The sequence below is a fragment of the Pteronotus mesoamericanus genome, unplaced genomic scaffold (genome assembly GCF_021234165.1).
Source record: "Pteronotus mesoamericanus isolate MK-2021 breed Mesoamerican mustached bat unplaced genomic scaffold, CSHL_Meso_final contig_120, whole genome shotgun sequence".
NCBI lineage: Eukaryota > Metazoa > Chordata > Mammalia > Chiroptera > Mormoopidae > Pteronotus > Pteronotus mesoamericanus.
Genome location: NW_026555041.1, coordinates 2211818 through 2230429, shown reverse-complemented (window position 1 = coordinate 2230429; position 18612 = coordinate 2211818). Strand labels below are relative to the sequence as shown.

The following is an 18612-nucleotide window of genomic DNA, read 5'->3' as shown; positions in this document are numbered from 1 at the left end:
GTTCTCCCTGCGGCGGTGGAGTCAGTCTGGCCTGTTGTCCGATGCCCATGATGCACTCGGGGCTGAAGCCCGACTGGGACCCGTGGACGGCAAGCCTCAGTGACGATGTCCCGCCGTTTCCTCCACAGGCCTGCAGGCTGTGGGCACAGTGCCACTTTAACTAATCTTTGTTGTCTGCTGACATTCTCAAAGTGATCTTAAGTGTAAATTATTCACGGCTTTTCAGGGGGTCCTTTCTAAGACTTTGGTAGTAATTCAGGAGAATGTACCTTGTCCTCAGGACTTCACTAAATATCAAACTAAAATATACTTTGGCATTGAGTCAGTCCCAGACTTACAATACATTTGTCTAGTAAATAAATTCATTAGATTGGAGCTTATGTTAAACCCACTCCTTCTCTGATTTTATTATACTACATTTCGCTGTGTCAGGTGATTTTTTATTTTCGGTTGTTTATTTATTTATTTATTTCATTTAAAAGCTCCATCCAGCATTTGTCTGCTAATGTCTGGTCCCCGAGTTTTCTGTAAATGTCCCACATTTGTAAGACATGACTCGTGCTGACCCTGAGTTTTCGCCTGGTGTGTGGTGTCGCTGGGGGATCGCTGTGGCCGTGGGTGGGACACTGGCCCATCCATCCACGCACAGAGGAGCCTTCAGCGGGCATCGTACTTCTGCAGTTGTAGGAACATTGAATTAGTCCATCCCTGCTTGTGAGGTCTTTTTCACGGTGCGGGGGTGGGGGGGCAGTCTGCAGGGTTTAGCAGCATTTACGTGTTTTGGGCGTAGCTTTTGGAATGGATCCGCCGCACGATCCCCTGGCTGGAGAACCGGACGCCCGAGAAGACCATGCAGGCCATGCAGAAGAAGTTGGAGGACTTCCGGGACTACCGCCGCAAGCACAAGCCCCCGAAGGTGCAGGAGAAGTGCCAGCTGGAGATCAACTTCAACACGCTGCAGACCAAGCTGCGGATCAGCAACCGGCCCGCCTTCATGCCCTCGGAGGGCAAGATGGTGTCGGTGAGTAGCCCGGGCCTCCTCCCGGGGCCGCCGACGGGTCTCGGTCCAGGAGCAGAGCTCTGGCCCTGCAGCCACTTCATTCTCGGTGTCTCCCCCTCCCCGCCCCCTGACCGTTGTGCAGTGCAGCCTGCCCTCTGCACTGGGTGGTCCGTGCTGCCCCTCACCCCCTGCCACCAGACAACAGCCTTTAACAAACCCTGATGACACCCCGTCCACTCCCCCTGCCGCGTGCTGGGCCCAGTGTCCCTACCGGGCCTACCAGCACCCAGGACAAGTGGCCTCTGTTCCCTGCTGTCCCCTCCCCAGTCCACTTACCTTTCTTTCCATCTTCAGTCCATCTCTCTACCGGATCCCTGGCATTGGCACCGAGTCCTCTAGAACCTGCCGAACAAAACGGCAGGCCTCCGCCAGCCCCGGGGAGCGTCCTGTTTCTCGGCTGCCCTTCCCAGCAGAACATCCGGAAAGAGCCCTTAATAGCCGCCCGCCCCTCCCTCCTCTACCCTTTCTGCCTTTCACCCTGTGGTAACCTGGCCTCTGTCCCCTCCCCTGAGACTCCCCAGCAGCATCCAGGTTGATGACCGGATCAAGTCACTTTACTTCCTGTCCTCTGTAGCTGGTAGCCTGTTCGCCATCGCCTCCTTCCTGAAACTCCTGCCCTTGAACTTACTGTTTCCTTCCTGCCTCACCAAGGGGTCCTTCCTTCACTGCTCCAAGCCTGGTCTCCTCTGTCTGGTCTGTGCACAGAGGTTCCTGGCTTCTGCTGGCCACCTTCTCTGTCCTTACGCCCCCGGGTGATTGCACCCAGGCCCGTGGCTCTGATGGCCACCCAGATGCCTGTGCACCCAGATTTCAGTCTTCAGCTTGGACTGCTCCCAAGTTCCAGGTTCATGGACCTGCTTGGATGTCTCAAAAGCATCTCAAACCTTAGTGGGTGGCACCTCTAAGGAACCGAAGCCCCAGGCCCTGGTGTCATTACGGACCCCTGCTTTCCGTCACTCCTTTGCAACCAGTCCCTCAGCCAGTTCTGGTGGCTCCGCTTCCAGATCCCGTCTTAAATCTGCCCCTGTCTCTGCACTTCCCACCTCCCCCTCAGGCCAGGCCACGGGCCTCACTCCTTGGACCCCGTGCTCACCCTCTCACAGCCTCTTCTTTTTCTTTTGCCCCTAAAATTCCTGCTTCTCAACAGCAGCCACCCCCATCTTCCTGAAGTGTGAGTCGGAGTGTGTCTCGTCCTTCTCTGATCCGTCCAAGGACTTCCCAAAGTGTTTAGAAAAAGACACAGACTCAGCCTCCTGGCCTCCAGTCCCAACCTGCTCGGCCCCTCCCCACCTGGCCGCTCTGCCGCTTGCCTGCCACATGAGCTTGTCCCCCAGGCCTTCTGCTGGTTCCTGGGGCCCCACGTCTGCACAAAACTGGCTTTCCTGTTGTGACGTCTCAGCTCAGACGCCACCCCCCAAATGGGAGGGGTCTTCTCCAAGTAACCTGCCCGAGGGACCCTGCCCCATGGGCTCTCGGCACCACCTGATCCTGTCATTGCACTTCGCTGTCCGAAACAAGTGTGTTTAATTATTGATTGTCTTCCTCCACAGCCAGTGTGAAGGCTGCAGGGCCACAGGGGCTAGACAGGTCACCCATCTTTCATAAAGTCTGGCTCACACCCAGCTCGTGTGTGGCGTCTAGGAAACCACTGACGGCCGGCTGGCTGGCTGAGCCCAGTCACTGAGTCACAGTGGTGAATGGAGTCACTTTGAGGTGTCCTCGTCTTCTGGCCAGAAAAGTAAAGCGCTGTTAGCCTCTGTCCACATCTGGAGGAGTATCAGGCATTTGGTCGCTCCTGAGAACAGCTATATTAGTTTTAAAAGGCCCCAATGATAAGTGGACATTTAAAAGCTAGAACATTTGAATGGTTATGTCCGGGGAGGTGAGGGAATGGAAAGAACACAGGATGACGCTGCCCACCGAGCATCGGAGCGGTTCACAGGTACGCCTGAGAGGTCAGGTGTGAGTGACCCCAGGCCTGGCCTGTCCCCGCCTCCAGGACATCGCCGGGGCCTGGCAGAGGCTGGAGCAGGCGGAGAAGGGCTACGAGGAGTGGCTGCTGAATGAGATCCGGAGGCTGGAGCGTGTGGAGCACCTGGCCGAGAAGTTCCGGCAGAAGGCGTCCACGCACGAGACCTGGGCCTACGGTGAGTGACCTGGCTGGCAGGGTGGGAGCGGGGGGGCAACAGGACAGAGCCACGGGTGCAATTACCAACTGTCCTGATGGTGGGGGCCCTGCAGGTGGGGGTCCTCGCCTCTCTCCACTCTGCTCTCTTGTACTAAACCTCTTACCTTCTCATCAGGCAGATAAGGAATCTGTCAAAATGCATTCTTCCCACACTTGCCTACCTAGGGCCTGATCTCCTGTCTGCCCCAGTTTTTTTACTTGTTTCTACAAGTATCTATTCATTTCCTAACTGTGGGTCAGACAGCCTGGCTTCTGCCGATAGGGTATTTATTACATGCCCCAGAGCAGCATCATTTCCCACTTAGAAAGTCTGCCTGGAAAGGAAGAAGGCAGGCACCGCGGTCTGGTCTCGGCATCCTCGCGGCACCCCGGCTCGCCTCCGCTCTCAGCTCTGCCCAGCCCTGCTCCCGCAGCCGCACACTGCTGTCCTGCCGTCCCCTGCGGGCTGCCGTTGGCTGAGCTAGACCCTGTCCCGCTGCAGAGCAGGAGGTGCCCCCATCTGGGGCCCCCATGAGCCTCCTCAGAGTGGGACTGTCGGGATTGCCCTCAAGACGCTTACAGGCCCCAACCTGGAGCCCCAGCCGTGCCACCTGTCAGCTCTGTGCCTTCGGGGAGAGTGTTCGCCTCTCGGTGCCTCAGTGTCCGCCTCACAGTGGGAATGACAGGCACCCCCCGCCCACTCCCCCCCCCACCACAGGGTTGGAGGAAGATGTAACGAGTTCATATTTATGAAGCATTTAAGTCAGTCTCTGGCACACAATAGTGCTCGGCTGTCATTGTTAAATGTGGGATCATTTGCTTTCTGTTTCTAGCTTTAAAGAATCAAGTTCTTAAAGGGCATCAGCCAGGGAAAGAATGTGGGTCCAGTTATAACCCCATTGATCGATTTAAGAAATATTTGTGGGGAAATAGGTGGAAGTTCAGAGAGAAACTGTCTAATTTATTAGGAAGAAAGCCCACAGACTACATTTACTGCAGAAAGTAAAGCTTTCAAACAGAAAGAATTAGGGTGAGAGTTGAGCCTGTGGGTAGGCAGACAGCATCTGAGTGGGTTGCCTGACGGTCCCAGTGACTGTGAGCTAATAATTACTAATGTCACTGTGGGTGCCCTGGAAGATCACATCTCTGTTACCAGGGTCACGAACGAGACATGTTTGGTACTAGGGTGTGGCCGGCTGGCCTCCCCTTTATTTGGAGACGTGGGCTTTCATCCTTCACGGAGTGACGCCTGAATCCGGGTGTGACGCTGCCGCACGTGTTCGGCCCGGCTCTCTGCCCCTGTTCTCTGTGTTCACGATCACTGAGAATGCTGCAGGCACAGAGACGCTGCCATGTGACATCGGCCTGTTCTTACTCTTGTGACAACCTTTGCAGGCAAAGAACAGATATTGCTGCAGAAGGATTACGAGTCGGCGTCGCTGACCGAGGTGCGGGCCCTGCTGCGGAAGCACGAGGCCTTTGAGAGCGACCTGGCGGCGCATCAGGACCGTGTGGAGCAGATCGCGGCCATTGCGCAGGAGCTCAAGTACGTGCAGCTGTGGACACCTGCGGGCGTGGACAGTGGAAGGCTCCCCGGCCTGGCCTTCCTTTCCCATGCGGAATTTTGGGAGGGCCAACCTGGAGGAGTCTGGGATGGGATTTGTCCTCTTCTTTTAAATGGATGAACCAATCAGCTTTGGATTTTTGGTGGGGGGGGCGGGGGCCCCGTGTGCCCCGTCCTGCAGCACCCTGGCCCAGCACAGACAGTCCCCTGCAGGAGCACAGGGCACTGCAGGGAGGCCCGGAGCGCAGCTCAGACCGGGGGGCCCACAGGCCTGGGTGCAGGCGGCGACCACGCTGCACGTCCAGAAACCGAAGCAGAAATGGTGCCTCAGCTCTCAAGGAGGAGACAGGGCAGCCCCACTTCGCTGTCTATGAGAGCCGCTCGGTGCAGGGTGCGGCCCGCGGCCGTGGCTGTCCCCCGGGAGAGGCTGCCCCACAGTGTTTCCAAATTTCTCTAAAGACCCTTGTCCCCTTTTGATAAATGCAAACTTTCGTGCCTACTCCTTTCCCTTCCTCATAATCACTGATAAGTTCGCAAATGTTTAGAACCTGTCACATAATGTCAACATAAATGTTTATGTAATGTTACATTTTAGAATTCCCATGCTCCTCACCCTGGAGGAGAGCAGACTCCTTCATTGACAGATACGGCCTATTTCAAGAGTATCCTATTTTTAGCCCAAACAACCTCTTCGCGAGTGCGCTGGTTGCCACATCTGCCCGTGCGCTGCGCTCTGACTTCTCCCGCCTCCTGCAGCTGGATGTCCAGCTGCCCCTGGACACTCACAAGTGACATGGGGGTGAAAGAAACTCAAGCCAGTCAATGATCTACAGTAGCTCTCATGAGTAATTCGAAATGGTCTTAAGTGCTGCCCATAAGATTTAAGTAGTAATTTTTAATTACTGTGATGATTCCAGGCATATCCAATGCCAGTCTCTTACAGTTTAAGAGAGGAACCACATACAGAATTTAAACCCGGGCTCCTCTTAATGTTATGAATGACCCTCCCTTTTAACTTCCCTAAAATAATAACTCAACCTGTGTGGGCAGTTCCCAGGGTGCATATAAATAGCGTGCCCCACTGTGCAGGCCCTGACTCCTTGACAGCAGCTTTGTGTAGCACTAACACGTAGGAGGTAAGAGGGCGAATGTTCCCCCAAAAATAACCGTACGCCCCAAGCATTGGCATCTCCATCACACAACAGTAGGGTTCCTGGGTTTTGCTTTGAAGTCTTTCTTCTCTTTAATGTCAGCATTTTGTAGCCTTTTTACTTTGCATTCAAGCCTGTACAAAGTGCTGATATGTTTTGGTTATTATAAAAATAAGCACAAGGATTTTAGTTCCTCTCAGTCAGTGACATGTACATGTGTGTAGAAAGCTGCTCGTAAGAACCGAACGAGCTTTAATTCGGCGACCGGGAGCTTCTTAGCCAGTGGAAGAACTCGAGGACCACAGCCGTTCGTACCTCCTTTATCCAGTAATAGAAACAGTGACAGTCAGTAAGGACTGGTTAAGCTGATTTAAGAGGGGGAAGAAAAAACAAGTAAGGAACAGATGTTGCCTGAATCTAAGGTCTTATTAACACCATTAAGGTTTGTTAAGAACTCCAGGAATGGAAGTGGTAGGAGAAGGTGCTCCTGTCCGGTCTGCTTTGGAGGAAAAGTCTCCTGAAGGTGTCTTTAAATCTCTGTGCATCTCGCTGTGATTTTAACTAGAAGGTGTTTAAATTCTGTACAGCATTTGGTCTTTTTTATCCCTGAGGATACCAGACTGACCTTCTAGTTGGGAATTTGCTGAGTAGTGGGTTCAAATCACTTCGCCCCCCAAAGCGCCTGTTAGGAAGCTTGGACGGGCTGGTGAGGAAGAGGAATCACTTAGTGAGGAATCTTGTTCTCGCTGTCACATGAGGGGCCTAAGACAAGTTGGAATCTCTTTGTCCACAAAAGGAAGGGCTCTGTCCTGCCAGGCGTTAGGCGTCCCTCCAGTGCTAGAGTCCCCATTGTCCCTTCAGGACAGGATGCTCCTCTTGTTGTGACAAGTGAGGCCCAGTGCTCTTCAGAGGCGCCAAGGACACATCGGCCCCCCCTTGACACCTCCCCCTTAGACGCATTTTGGCATTCCAGTCGCTGCAGCTTCAGCACGGCCACAGGGCTAGCCTTAGGTTGGATAGGTGGCTTCCCTTTTGGGGACACTGCCCCTTAAAAATAATGCTCTCTGGGGGCCTGGCCACGAAATCAGAGGGAGAATAATCAGCCTGAAGCATCAGAAAGACAGCATTGCTGTGTACAAACCTTTTGACCAGCAAAGCTTTGCTAATTTTTCTCATAATCTATCAGAATAGTGATCATGTTTGCAGTGGCGATGGTTAACAAAATGCTGAAACACCTGCCAGTTCTATCACATCTTTAAAAAAAGATACACACACACACACACACAACCCCCCACCCCACCCCCGTTTATTTGGACCCATGTTCATCTTTCCTGACATCATCTGGGAAAGCTAATCTTTATTTTCACTTCTGACAGTGAGCTGGATTATCATGACGCTGTGAATGTCAACGATCGCTGCCAGAAGATCTGTGACCAGTGGGACAGGCTGGGCACACTGACGCAGAAAAGGAGAGAGGCCCTGGAGGTGAGGTCGCAGAGCCCCCGATGACAGGAAACCTTTTCTTAAAAAAAATTTTACTGGTTTTAGAGAGAAAGAGACATAGGTTTGTTGTTCTACTTATTCATGCATTCATTGGTTGATTCTTGTACGTGCCCTGACCGAGGATCAAACCCACAACCTTGGAGTATCAGGAAGATGCTTTAACCAACTCAGCTACCTGGCCAGGGTGATGCGAAACCTTTTAATAGAGGCTTTTTACTTAAGTGCCTGTTATTAATTTTTTGTTTTTCTGTGGCATTTCATGTATAAAACAGATTATCCAGTGAAAGGAGCCTTTAAAGAGAGTATGAAAAGTAGAAAAAAGAGGCAAATAGGAAGTTGGAATCTTTGTACTATAATTTATCCATGTAGCAGTGCACTGTACTTTTTAAAAAAGATTTTATTTATTTATTTTTAGAGAGAGGGGAGAAGGGGGAGAAAGAGAGGGAGAGAAACATCAATGTGTGGTTGCCTCTTGTACACCCCCTACTGGGGACCTGGCCTGCAACCCAGACATGTGCCCTGACTGGGAATTGAACTGGCGATCCTTTAGTTCTCAGGTTGTCACTCAGTCAACTGAGCCACACCAGCCAGGGCATGTATTTTTGAATTTAAAAAATCCAGGGATAATGAGATTACGATACAAGCCAATTTTGTATCTGGTAGTAGTTACAGTGAATTTCCAGAGGTCTTTGTGTAAGAGTAAACTGGGCTGTGATTGAGTCAAGTTCGGGAAGAACTTAACTGGAGATGTGCAAAGGGAAATGGCAACAAATGTTGATGTAAGAAATGATATGAAAAGAGTCGGGATGAATTGGCTTTACTCAAGTTTCAGACGGGGGTGAACAGCAGGGAGTGGCTCGTGTTTCGCTGAACTGCAGTCCTCTCTGGTCCTCGGGTACCATGGTGGAGGCATGGAACTGCAGACAGCACTGTGCCCTCTATGTATGTTTTTTCCTATCCATACATACCCATGATAAGGCTTAATTTATCAATTAGGCACAGTAATAGATTAACAACAACAATAACAGGACTTTAACAATATACTGTAATAAAAGTTATGTGAATGTGGTCTCTCTCTCTCAAAATATCTTACTGTCCTGTCCTCACTGTCTTGTGCTCGTGTGAGATGACACAGCACCTGTATGAGGGGATAAAGGGCACTAAGTGGCGTAGGTTAGGCTACTCCGACCTTCTGGAAAGATGCCCTTCCAAAGGAGGGTCACCGCCTTCCGTTGATCCTGGGTCATTGAGCCATGGTGATGACAGTGTTTGGCTGTCGGAGCAGAGGGCGTCCAAGGTTTGGGAAATGGAGCGTTTTTGGACAGCGTTTGACCATGGATGGGTGAAGCCACAGATAGTGAAACCGCAGATAAGGAGGGGTGACTGTGTCTAATTATCTTTCCCGTGAAGACTCAGATGATGTGAAGGAAAGCAACAGTTACCACTTTTCTGAGTCTTTTCACCCTGACTCTGGGGAAATTTTAAAAGACATGATATCATGCTTCCTAGACGCCAGGTGGCTGTTACATGTCCACCTGAAGAAGGAAATGTCAAGAGAGAGGAAGGACCAGGCATGTAACAGACACAGTTCATATATTTTAGAACAGGAGGAAAAAATGAATGTAGTTAGGAAGACATGTAGATACCGGTGCTTTCCTTGTCTGCTCGCCACCCTCTCCGCCACACGAAACAAGTGGTGCTATGCTCTGCTGGAAGCTTGCACTTTCATTTGCCTGAAAAGCAAAGAAGAAATCTGTGTTAAATGCCAAATGAGGACTGGGGAACATTAACCTGTAGTTCCTCCTGTCTTCATGAGGTGAGTGGCTTTTGCAAAAAGGCATCTTCTCTGCTCAGTGCTGACGAAAGCGAGGAAGCCGCCCTGACTTTTCTGTTACCCGGCGTGGTTAGGGAGTCACCTCCTCTAACTTAAAAAGCAGGTTACTATGTACCCTCTGTGGCTTCTCAGTTTTCAGAAAGGTGACAGGTAGTGGATCTGCTATGGATGGGGAGAGAGACCCGAGTCAGGGGGCTCCCCACCTTGGTTCTTGTCTCGCCTCAAGAGATGAATTCAAGCGAGAGACAACACGTATAGTGGAAATGAGATAACAAGTTTATTTATGAAACACAAACACAACACTGTAAACAGGCACCCGGCTGGTCTGAATGCCCCTTTTCCTTTAGAGGAAAGAAAGTTGTTAGTTAGTTTGTTAGTAAGATAGTGAACTTGTTCTATACACTTGAGCTGAGGCTACAGGTGGGTACTTGGCTAATCTAAGGATGCCGACTATTGGGGTCAGGAGTTATATAGGTCAGCTGGCTTCTAGGAGCGCCTCCTTCCCCCGTGGAAATAATGTACAGCTACAAAGGCTTTCTCTCTCAGCTAGGAAAGGCTCTTTGTCTTAGTGAAATTGTAACAGAAGGTCCCTTTCCCAGCCCAGAATCTCAAGGTCTACCTCCCCTTCCTGTAGGATTCCGGCTTGTGACATTCAGGACACTGGGCAATCTCAGTAAGATGATTACAAAAGCCCCTTTTCTCAGCACAGGCTCAGGGACTCTCCCTGCCTTCTGTGCTGTTTTGCTTGTCATGCTCAGGACACCCGACAGTCTTATCAAACTGAGCTCAGCACTGTTGCGTCAGCTGGTGAGACATGGTGTTCCTTTTGCTTCGAGCCTCTTGTATTAAATTCTTGGTTAGATTGTAATGGTGAGCGCCCTGCTTTATTTCCCCTCTGACCACCCATTCCTAGCTGCTACCTAGCAGATCCCTGTAAGTCCTTTCAAAACCAGGCTACTTCCAATAGTATCAGGTCCTTCTTTGAGTGAGAAGACCCTTCAGACTCCGGCAGGGCTGTTGGAACAGGGGTTGATCTTGTGTATAAACATGTTGATGAAGAGAACATCGCGAGTGACAAAATGTCAGGTGGTAGTGTGTGGCTCTGGGATGCCTATTTACATATTCAGAGAAGTTGTTATTGTTTGATCTATGATTACGTTTGCTTCTGTTTAATCTTCAGAGAACTGAGAAGTTGCTAGAAACCATTGACCAGCTTCACCTGGAGTTTGCCAAGAGAGCTGCTCCTTTCAACAACTGGATGGAAGGCGCCATGGAGGACCTGCAGGACATGTTCATCGTGCACAGCATCGAGGAGATCCAGGTGGGCCAGTCCTCCCGGTCCAACCTTTAGCAGTTTGTTTCTTTTTTTGCTGAGAAAAATGTGGTTAGCACCCTCACGTCACCCTTTGAGCTTTAACTTTAAAATGTGCATTCCACTCTTTCCTGCCAAACTAACCAAATGAACATCAATCAGATGGTGGTGACTATATCTAAAAGGATCTGTTCTTTAACAAAAAAAGTGGGATAATTGAGTAAAATAGACATGAATGCTCTTGATGTTATTCATGGGAAGTTATGAGTTTCCTTGCTAGTGAGTTAACTATGACGCAGAGTTTGTGCACATTACTGTTTACTAAAATCTGCTGAGTTTTGCCAGATTGTAAAGAATCAAACCACAGATCAGTATCTTCTGCCTCCCACAATACAAATCTTCTTCGTTCTTCTGGATTTAAAGCTGTAAACCAGACTGCCAAGTGGCAGTGTCTGCAGGGAGAGTCCCTCTCCAATAGCTAGGACCCAATATGTTTAAGGACCATTGTGTGGTGATTTTGATGTGTAATAGAATATAAAAATAAAATACTTTAAAATTCTCTTTTCTGTAAAATAGATAGGTCATCAAAACAATCCAAGTATAAAGGAGACACTGAAGATTGGGATTTGAACCCACTTCTCCTTGCCAAGAGACATTCTAGAAGGGTTTGCACCTGGGTGGAAGGGGGAAGAAGTTACTTTATTGAACATTGCATTTGCCTTGTGGAAGAGGCTGTGATGGTGTGTCTGGCGGTCACTCTGTTAGAGATTAGCAACCTAAACTCATTTACGTTTGGAGTCAGTGAGACTTCTAAGATGCCGGGGAGCCACACTCAATGCCGGAAGCTGTGTCTTGGTTTAACGCAAAGTGCTGGCAGCTGGGCTGTGGCAGCGCCTGAAGCGAATGTTACTTTGCACTGGAAGGTGGTCCACGTGCCGTCTGCGGGCAGCTGAACTGAGGGGGCTGCTGTCTCACAGGTCAGCGCCAAGGGGTCGGTTTTTAGATGGAAGTTTTATGAAACCTTAAGAGGAAGATTTGGTCTTCACAGAGTTTTGTTTTGTTTTGTTTTAGTAAGGGATATACTTCCTGGTGGTCTTTAGGTGGTCTAAAGCCAGCAAACGCTGGGTTATTTTGTTGGACTTGCAAGGTAAAACTGTCATTAGAAAGGGCAGCGAAGTTAAGTTTTCCTCAGTGGAGAGTAAGGCCCAAACAATAGCTGGGGATTGAAAATAATGAAAGCAAATATGATTTTTTTTTTAAAGACAACATTGTTTTTTGAAGACTTTGTATTTATAGCCATCAATTAAATAGTCATGATATCTTTTGTTCCATTTCAAGGAACTTGACTGTTGTGCACAAAATAGCTTTTCTGAAACATCCAGAACTTGTTTTCCTCCGGAGGTTTTTGCAGTTCCAAAGGCATTTCTACATGTGCGGAAGGGGAACGTGGGAGACTGTGAGGTTCACATAAGTAAGATCGGTTCCCCTCCTCCTGTCCCTGGTTAGAGCTTGATCACCGCCCACGAGCAGTTCAAGGCCACGCTGCCGGAGGCGGACGGCGAGCGGCAGTCCATCATGGCCATCCAGAACGAGGTGGAGAAGGTGATCCAGAGCTACAGCATCAGGATCAGCTCCAGCAACCCCTACAGCACCGTCACCATGGACGAGCTCCGGACCAAGTGGGAGAAGGTGGGTGGCAGGGCCTGGGCGTGGGGGCGGGGCCGGGGCGTGGGGGCGGGGCCTTCATGAAGCCAAGCCTGAGGGCAGTGTAAAAACCCCCAGGGGAGGAGGGGGAGGTGACTGCCTGAGTTTGCATCATTTACCCTAAATTTCACAGACAAAATATGTTAAATTCTTAGATTCCATTCAGCAATATCTGTGGTTTGTGAGGAAAGTAGAGATGATTTTTCTTTGGGAAAATCTTTTAAATGTTGGCAAAATCTGTAAAGGTTATGATACTGATACCATAAGGGAAACCATTTTTAAATCCCAGCTAAAAATTTGGTAGCATCATCTTGCCTGTAGTGCTTCATTAAAGAATTTTTAGAACATGGTATAAACATGTCCCAAATGTGTGTGCATTTTCAATTCAGAAGACTTGCTTAGAAAACTATGTCTGGGGAATGAAATTACTCTTCCTAACTTGCTGCCTTTTAAATTGTGGGAAACGGCCCTCAAATTCAGTGATAGCCCTGGTCAGTGTGGCCCGGTTGGTTGGAACCTCATCCCGTATCCAAAAGGTTGTGGGTTCGATTCCCAGTCAGTGTACATACCTGGGTTGCAGGTTCAGTCCCCAGTCCAGGCTCAGGTGCATGTGACTCTCAGTCCAGGGGCCAATCGCCCTGGGCCGTGCATGTGCAGGAGGTGACCAGTGGATACTTCTCTCTCACATCAATGTTTTACTCTCCCTTCCTCTCTAAAAGCAATGAAAAAATGTCCTCAGGAGAGGATTAAAAAAAATTCAGTGATAGTGAAAATGAGCTCATTGGAGCCTTTTGTTTCATCCTTAAGAAAGATTCATTTTCATGTTAAGATTGCAGCACAGTCACCTCACGCGCTCACCCAGTCGTGAAGGAGTGAGCCCCAGCGGCTGTGGAAACGCGCACGCAGTGCCTGTGTGCCTAGAAACAACGCAAAGGGGGAGCCAGGCCTGGGCAGGGGCGGTGCTGAGCCACCGCATCCTGGAGCGCCACACTCAGCCCTGGTCTTCTGACGGCCAAGTGAAGGGGGACGCGTTCAGCTAAGCAGATACCTTGAAAAAAGGGAAATACCATGACTTTGAGTGAGATGAACTTTTCTTCACTCCCTGTTATAAAGCAAATTAGCCACAAGGATTTCTGTAAAAGGGAAGTTGAATAATGTCTTCAGCAGCTGTTTTGCAGAAGACACAAAAAAAACTTCTGAAGTAGCTCTTGTGTGTTAATTCAAAGAGAACAGAGGACAGCATTAAAGTGCACATCTCAGGGCACAAGTGGAACGGAGACGCAGGGGCAGGTGGGCGCGGTCCCTTCCCATGCGCCAGCATCCCACAGGACGGAGCCAGGGTCCTTGGCTTTTGCGTCCTGGACCCTTTTGCAGCCTGGGGAAGTCTGTGGATCCCTCCTGATAATAACATTTGTAAATTAAAATAGATACTTAAAGGTTACAACAGAAAGAAATTACATTAAAATATAGTCATGAAAATATGTTTTAAAGCTGGGATGTAGTCATGCATGTGCTTCTTGCTAACACATTGAAACCGAGGTCTGAGGGCAGGTCTAAGGCTGCGGAAGCCGCGGCGTTTCGAGAGGCAGGCGATCGCTGACGCTGCACGAGACTGCCTGGGGTTTCTGTTGTGATGCAGTCACAGTGTTGCCAAACCCAACTGTGGACTTGCTGCCCATGTTCATGTCCAGGGAACTGCTAACTTTCAGTTAGAGGCAGTGAAACTAAAGATGCCAGTTTTCCCTCATTAAAGTTCACAAATCCTCTGTACCCTGTGCCTGTCCCGTGGGCTGAGAGCTGCAACTGAGAGGAATGTCAGTGTCCCTGATGCAGATGCACCCAGCCCGCTGTCCCTAACACACACCTATCCAGCCTTAAGCAGATACTGGGTGGCCCTGAGGGGCAGTCAGAGCTAGAATGGACTCTCCCTTTAGTCCTAGAGTTGGGACTCCCACACTCCTTCCTCTCCTTACCTTCTCCACCCCCTCCTCGCCTTCCCCTCCCCCTCACCTGCCATTCCCACCCTTTGGACCATTTATTCACCCCCTGGTCTCCCCATTGGACCAAAGCTGGCCTCTGACCCCTTTGCCCTTGGGCCCTGACAGGTGAAGCAGCTCGTGCCTATCCGGGATCAGTCCCTGCAGGAGGAGCTGGCCCGCCAGCACGCCAATGAGCGCCTGCGGCGCCAGTTTGCCGCTCAGGCCAATGCCATCGGGCCCTGGATCCAGAACAAGATGGAGGTAGGTTGGTGCCCTCCGAGAGTTTTCCTGACTTGGAGGTCAGTACCCGAGCTGACACGGCCGTGGTGCCTCTAGTGCCGTAGCTCTGGTTGGCCCCCGGCTTCGGCAGCCGCTGTGCCCATGGGCCCTGCAGTGGGCGGCCCACTTAAGGGGGCGAGGTGGTTCTTGCTGCCCACCCGTTCATTCTGTCATTAAAAATGATGATGGGGCTTTTTCTCAGTTTTAATGTCTGTAGGACCTGGATTGTAAACCATCTGCCCTGAGGAGGAAGGACACGTGAAGAGTCACAAACACTGCACTTTCAGAACTTTAAGGAAGGAAGAGTGGTCTTTGAGCAACACTGATTCCTGGGTTCATTTTCTCACCAGGAGCAGCCAGGGGACATGGGGTGGCCCCCTTCTGTTTCTCCCAATCTCCCTTTTGGTGATAAAGTGTTAACTTTCTTCTGAGGGGAGAACATTGGACGCTGGAAGGAATTCTTTCCCCTCGTGGGCCACCGTCCGGACCTGTGCGGCAGTTGCTGGTACAGCTGATCCCGGGACCCGGTGGCCGGGAGCCTCCTCCTCTGCACCAAGGCTGGAGCGACCCTTTTATTACCCCTCTTGCTTTGTTTTTCTTGATCCTAGTTGATATTTCTCTCGTTTTCTAGATGGACCAGAACTAGAGCTAGTTTTGTTCTGTGGCACTTTCCTGTTTCTCACTTCATCTGAGAAAGCAAAGCCCTGTTGGCTGCTGCTGGCATAGCATCCTCAGCAGAGTGGCTTGTTGACTCCCGCTCACCTGTGTCTGCCCTGTGCTTTGCGTCAGGAGATCGCCCGGAGTTCCATCCAGATCACAGCGTCCCTGGAGGACCAGATGAATCAGCTGAAGCAATACGAGCACAACATCATCAACTACAAGAACAATATCGACAAGCTTGAGGGAGACCACCAGCTCATCCAGGAGGCCCTGGTCTTCGACAACAGACACACGAACTACACCATGGAGGTACAGGCACCACACACCCTTGCGCTGCTGTTCCTTACTGTGACCATCTCACTCACGGTGTTTTCTCCCACACCTGTCTCGTTTGGCCCTGTTAAGTTCTGCAGGTGTGGAAGGTAGGGATCTTTCCATCACCACTTGTGAAAAGGCTTGTGAGCTATTTAAGAAGCACTATGTATTTGTATCATCTGCAACATCATCACAATGGGAACTCATTGCATGGCTTCAGAGAGACAACCGGAAGTTACATGTCTATCGGTTTGACCCAGTTTGCTCTCCCGAGGAGCCAGTGGGGATAATCAAGGCCCCTCCTGCTACTTTGGAAATGAAAAGATATTTCTAGTGACAAAGACACTGAGCATTGTGTATTTTGTTTACAAGGTGTCAATTGTCACTGTTAGAACCTGGCCTTGCTTTTGAGTATTTCCCACTGCAGGGTCTTGCAAAAAGTGGAGTAAACCAATGTAGGAAAGGCTGTAGTAGGCCTCCTTACCTCCCTTTGGCCAAGAGTGACGTGCTGGCAGCCCCTGTTGCTGATCATTCCTTTCCCTGGCAGCACATTCGTGTTGGATGGGAGCTGCTGCTGACGACCATCGCCAGAACCATCAACGAGGTGGAGACGCAGATCCTGACGCGGGACGCTAAGGGCATCACCCAGGAGCAGATGAACGAGTTCAGAGCCTCCTTCAACCACTTTGACCGGGTACCTCCCCTCGAGTTCTTTGAAGGGCTGTCCTGGGGACATTCTCATATGTTTAAGATAATACTCATACTGTTATTTAAGCCATAACGCCCTAGGAAGGTTAGCGGGACAGAGGATGATCAACGCCACAGGAAAATAACCACCGCAGGGAAGTGTGCTAAGCTCTGCTGTTGCCCAGGCGACAGACGTCTAGGATTGTGTACGGTTGTGTGCAGGTGACTCAGTAAATCCCTTTGTACTTGGCAGCAAAGCTAGATTTGTTCTAAGAGAACATTTGCCCTTAAAAAAATGTGGTTGTTGGATTTAGGTCACTTAACCCAAACCTCTGAGGTAGTTTTCCTAAGTAACTATTTAGGTAAAGTACATGATAGAAATACAACCTGTTCTTGTGCCATATAAAACTTAGTTTTCCTATTTAATTAACAAAATCGACTCTTGAAATGTTTTAAGGAAAATGCACCAACAAAATGGTGATCATTTATGAAAAGTTGTGTATTTTCATTTCAGTATTGAGTAAAACCAATTATTTATAAGAAAATTCCCAGTTTGCTTATCATGAAGGCCACATTCAATTTGTTAAAGATCTGAAAAAAGGATATGTCATTACTTTGTTTCAGACCCTGTTAGTGATTTACAAATATCACTAAATGGTTCTTAAGATGCCTGTGGGCTGGGCCAGCCAAATGCAGGCCCATTAAAGATCCCAGACAGCAGACTTCTGATCAGGGAGCTGAGGCCTAAGTAAAGAATTACATGTGGATTTGGAGACGGAAGTTGGCCTGGTTTCGGCTTCTTTGTGTGGAAATGCTCTAGTGCTGCCCTGACGTCATTCATTGACATTCAGGTTTCCATGGAGGGAAATAGTTGGCCCTTGTTCCTGCACAAACCCACCTGGGCTTGTTGGACAGGCCTCGCTCATTTGGGCCACGTCACAGATAAAGACATCTTTACTTGAATCCAAGATAAGGAGACTGTCCTTTGCAACAAAGGTCCAAAAAAGGCCAGTGCAGAACCTTCCAAGTTTGAACATTCATTTGAATTAAACGTTAACCGTATGTGTCTTAGAGGGAAACAGCTTGCTGGAAGTCATGGGGAGCGGTGTCAAGGACACAATCCACTTCGTTTCCTCTTCTCATTAAAAAGGGGAGACGGGAATAGCAGATCCATGGCTGGGGCCTGCAGCCATGCTGCTAGGGCTGTAGAGGAGGTATGGTAGGTATGAAGGAGCTGGCTTCGGAAAAATGCCCCTGGCAGCTGTGGGTGAGTGGGGCTGCAGGGGTCGGGGAGGGGAGAGAAAGGGGGCAGAGGGTCAGATGTGAGGGCGGAGGAATGTGAACTTCTGGGCTGAGGGAGAGAGTGTTGGGAATGAGGAGAAGAGAACAGACAGGTCAGTTATCACAGAAATCTGACAATTTAATGACAGGAAGCTAAGGGAAAGATTAAAAATTAACTGAAAATTCTGAGCCTTGAGAACATAAGAAAAGGGGTGCTTCTGTATTGGAGGTGCCCTGCACAGTGAGGCATCCCATTCTGGACTTCAGGCTGAAACCGCATGGTCATCTCTGGCAAGGGAAGGTCTAGAGAGCGAGGAGAGAGAAGGCCCAGATCGCAGGGAACGACCCCGCTGAGAGGAGGGAGGAGAGCTGGAGCAGGAATCCTGAGGGAGCCGGTGGTGAGAGGGAGGGAGGCCTGTCCACAGCGGGAGGCACCGCTTTGGAGATGCTGCAGAGAGAGGCAGGGGTGACTGAGGGCCGATCACAGAGGTGCGAGAACATTCACAGAAAAAAGAACCTCTAATGTGAGCTTTTGGGACCATGAAAATCCCAGAAAATGACCTCTACTTATTACCGGCTTGGCCAATTAAAGTGTTTTCTTATCTTTAGTTTTATATTGGTGCTTGCACCTTAGCTGTCCTCTGAGAACCCTCAAGGACACCTTCAACGCAGCCTGTGTTCCACAGCACCCCTAGGGCTTGGGTGGACACCTGTGTCACTAGAGCCTGGGACACCATGTGTCCTGCCCGGCCTTCGCACCACTGGGAAGGTTGTCCCCTGGCCCCTCTGTGAGCTGTGCTGTGTAGACCCTCACAGGATCGGGGCTAAGTCCCAGTCTGCCTCACGGACAGGTCCACGCCGTCCCGGCCAGGGCCTGAGAGTGGTGGGGGTGTGCTCTGTGGTAAGTGGGTGGCAGTTGTCAGCTCCTGACTAGATCATTTTCCACGACACTGGGCACTTCCTTCTTTCACTTTCTTGAATGTGTGGTCTTTTTGCTTTTCAGTCTGTTGTCTACCTCCCTTCTCCCTTTTTGAGAAATCATTTGGTAACATCTCTGTGTTGGCTCCAGTCTTCCTGACAGTCAGTGGTGACTTTCACAGTCTCTGGGCAAAGCTC

At 50.0% G+C, this 18612-nt stretch overlaps 1 protein-coding gene across 1 annotated transcript in view; it reads left to right on the top strand.

Annotated features, from left to right (window-relative positions):
- ACTN2 (actinin alpha 2) overlaps positions 1 to 18612 on the top strand; it is a 61520-nt gene that overhangs the window by 40195 nt on the left and 2713 nt on the right. Inside the window, exons 10-18 of the mRNA XM_054584730.1 lie at positions 791 to 1021; positions 3060 to 3207; positions 4623 to 4773; positions 7319 to 7427; positions 10460 to 10600; positions 12098 to 12280; positions 14401 to 14535; positions 15343 to 15522; positions 16076 to 16222. Of these exons, the coding sequence (XP_054440705.1) occupies positions 791 to 1021; positions 3060 to 3207; positions 4623 to 4773; positions 7319 to 7427; positions 10460 to 10600; positions 12098 to 12280; positions 14401 to 14535; positions 15343 to 15522; positions 16076 to 16222 (1425 nt within the window). The remainder of the gene's footprint in view (positions 1 to 790; positions 1022 to 3059; positions 3208 to 4622; positions 4774 to 7318; positions 7428 to 10459; positions 10601 to 12097; positions 12281 to 14400; positions 14536 to 15342; positions 15523 to 16075; positions 16223 to 18612) is intronic.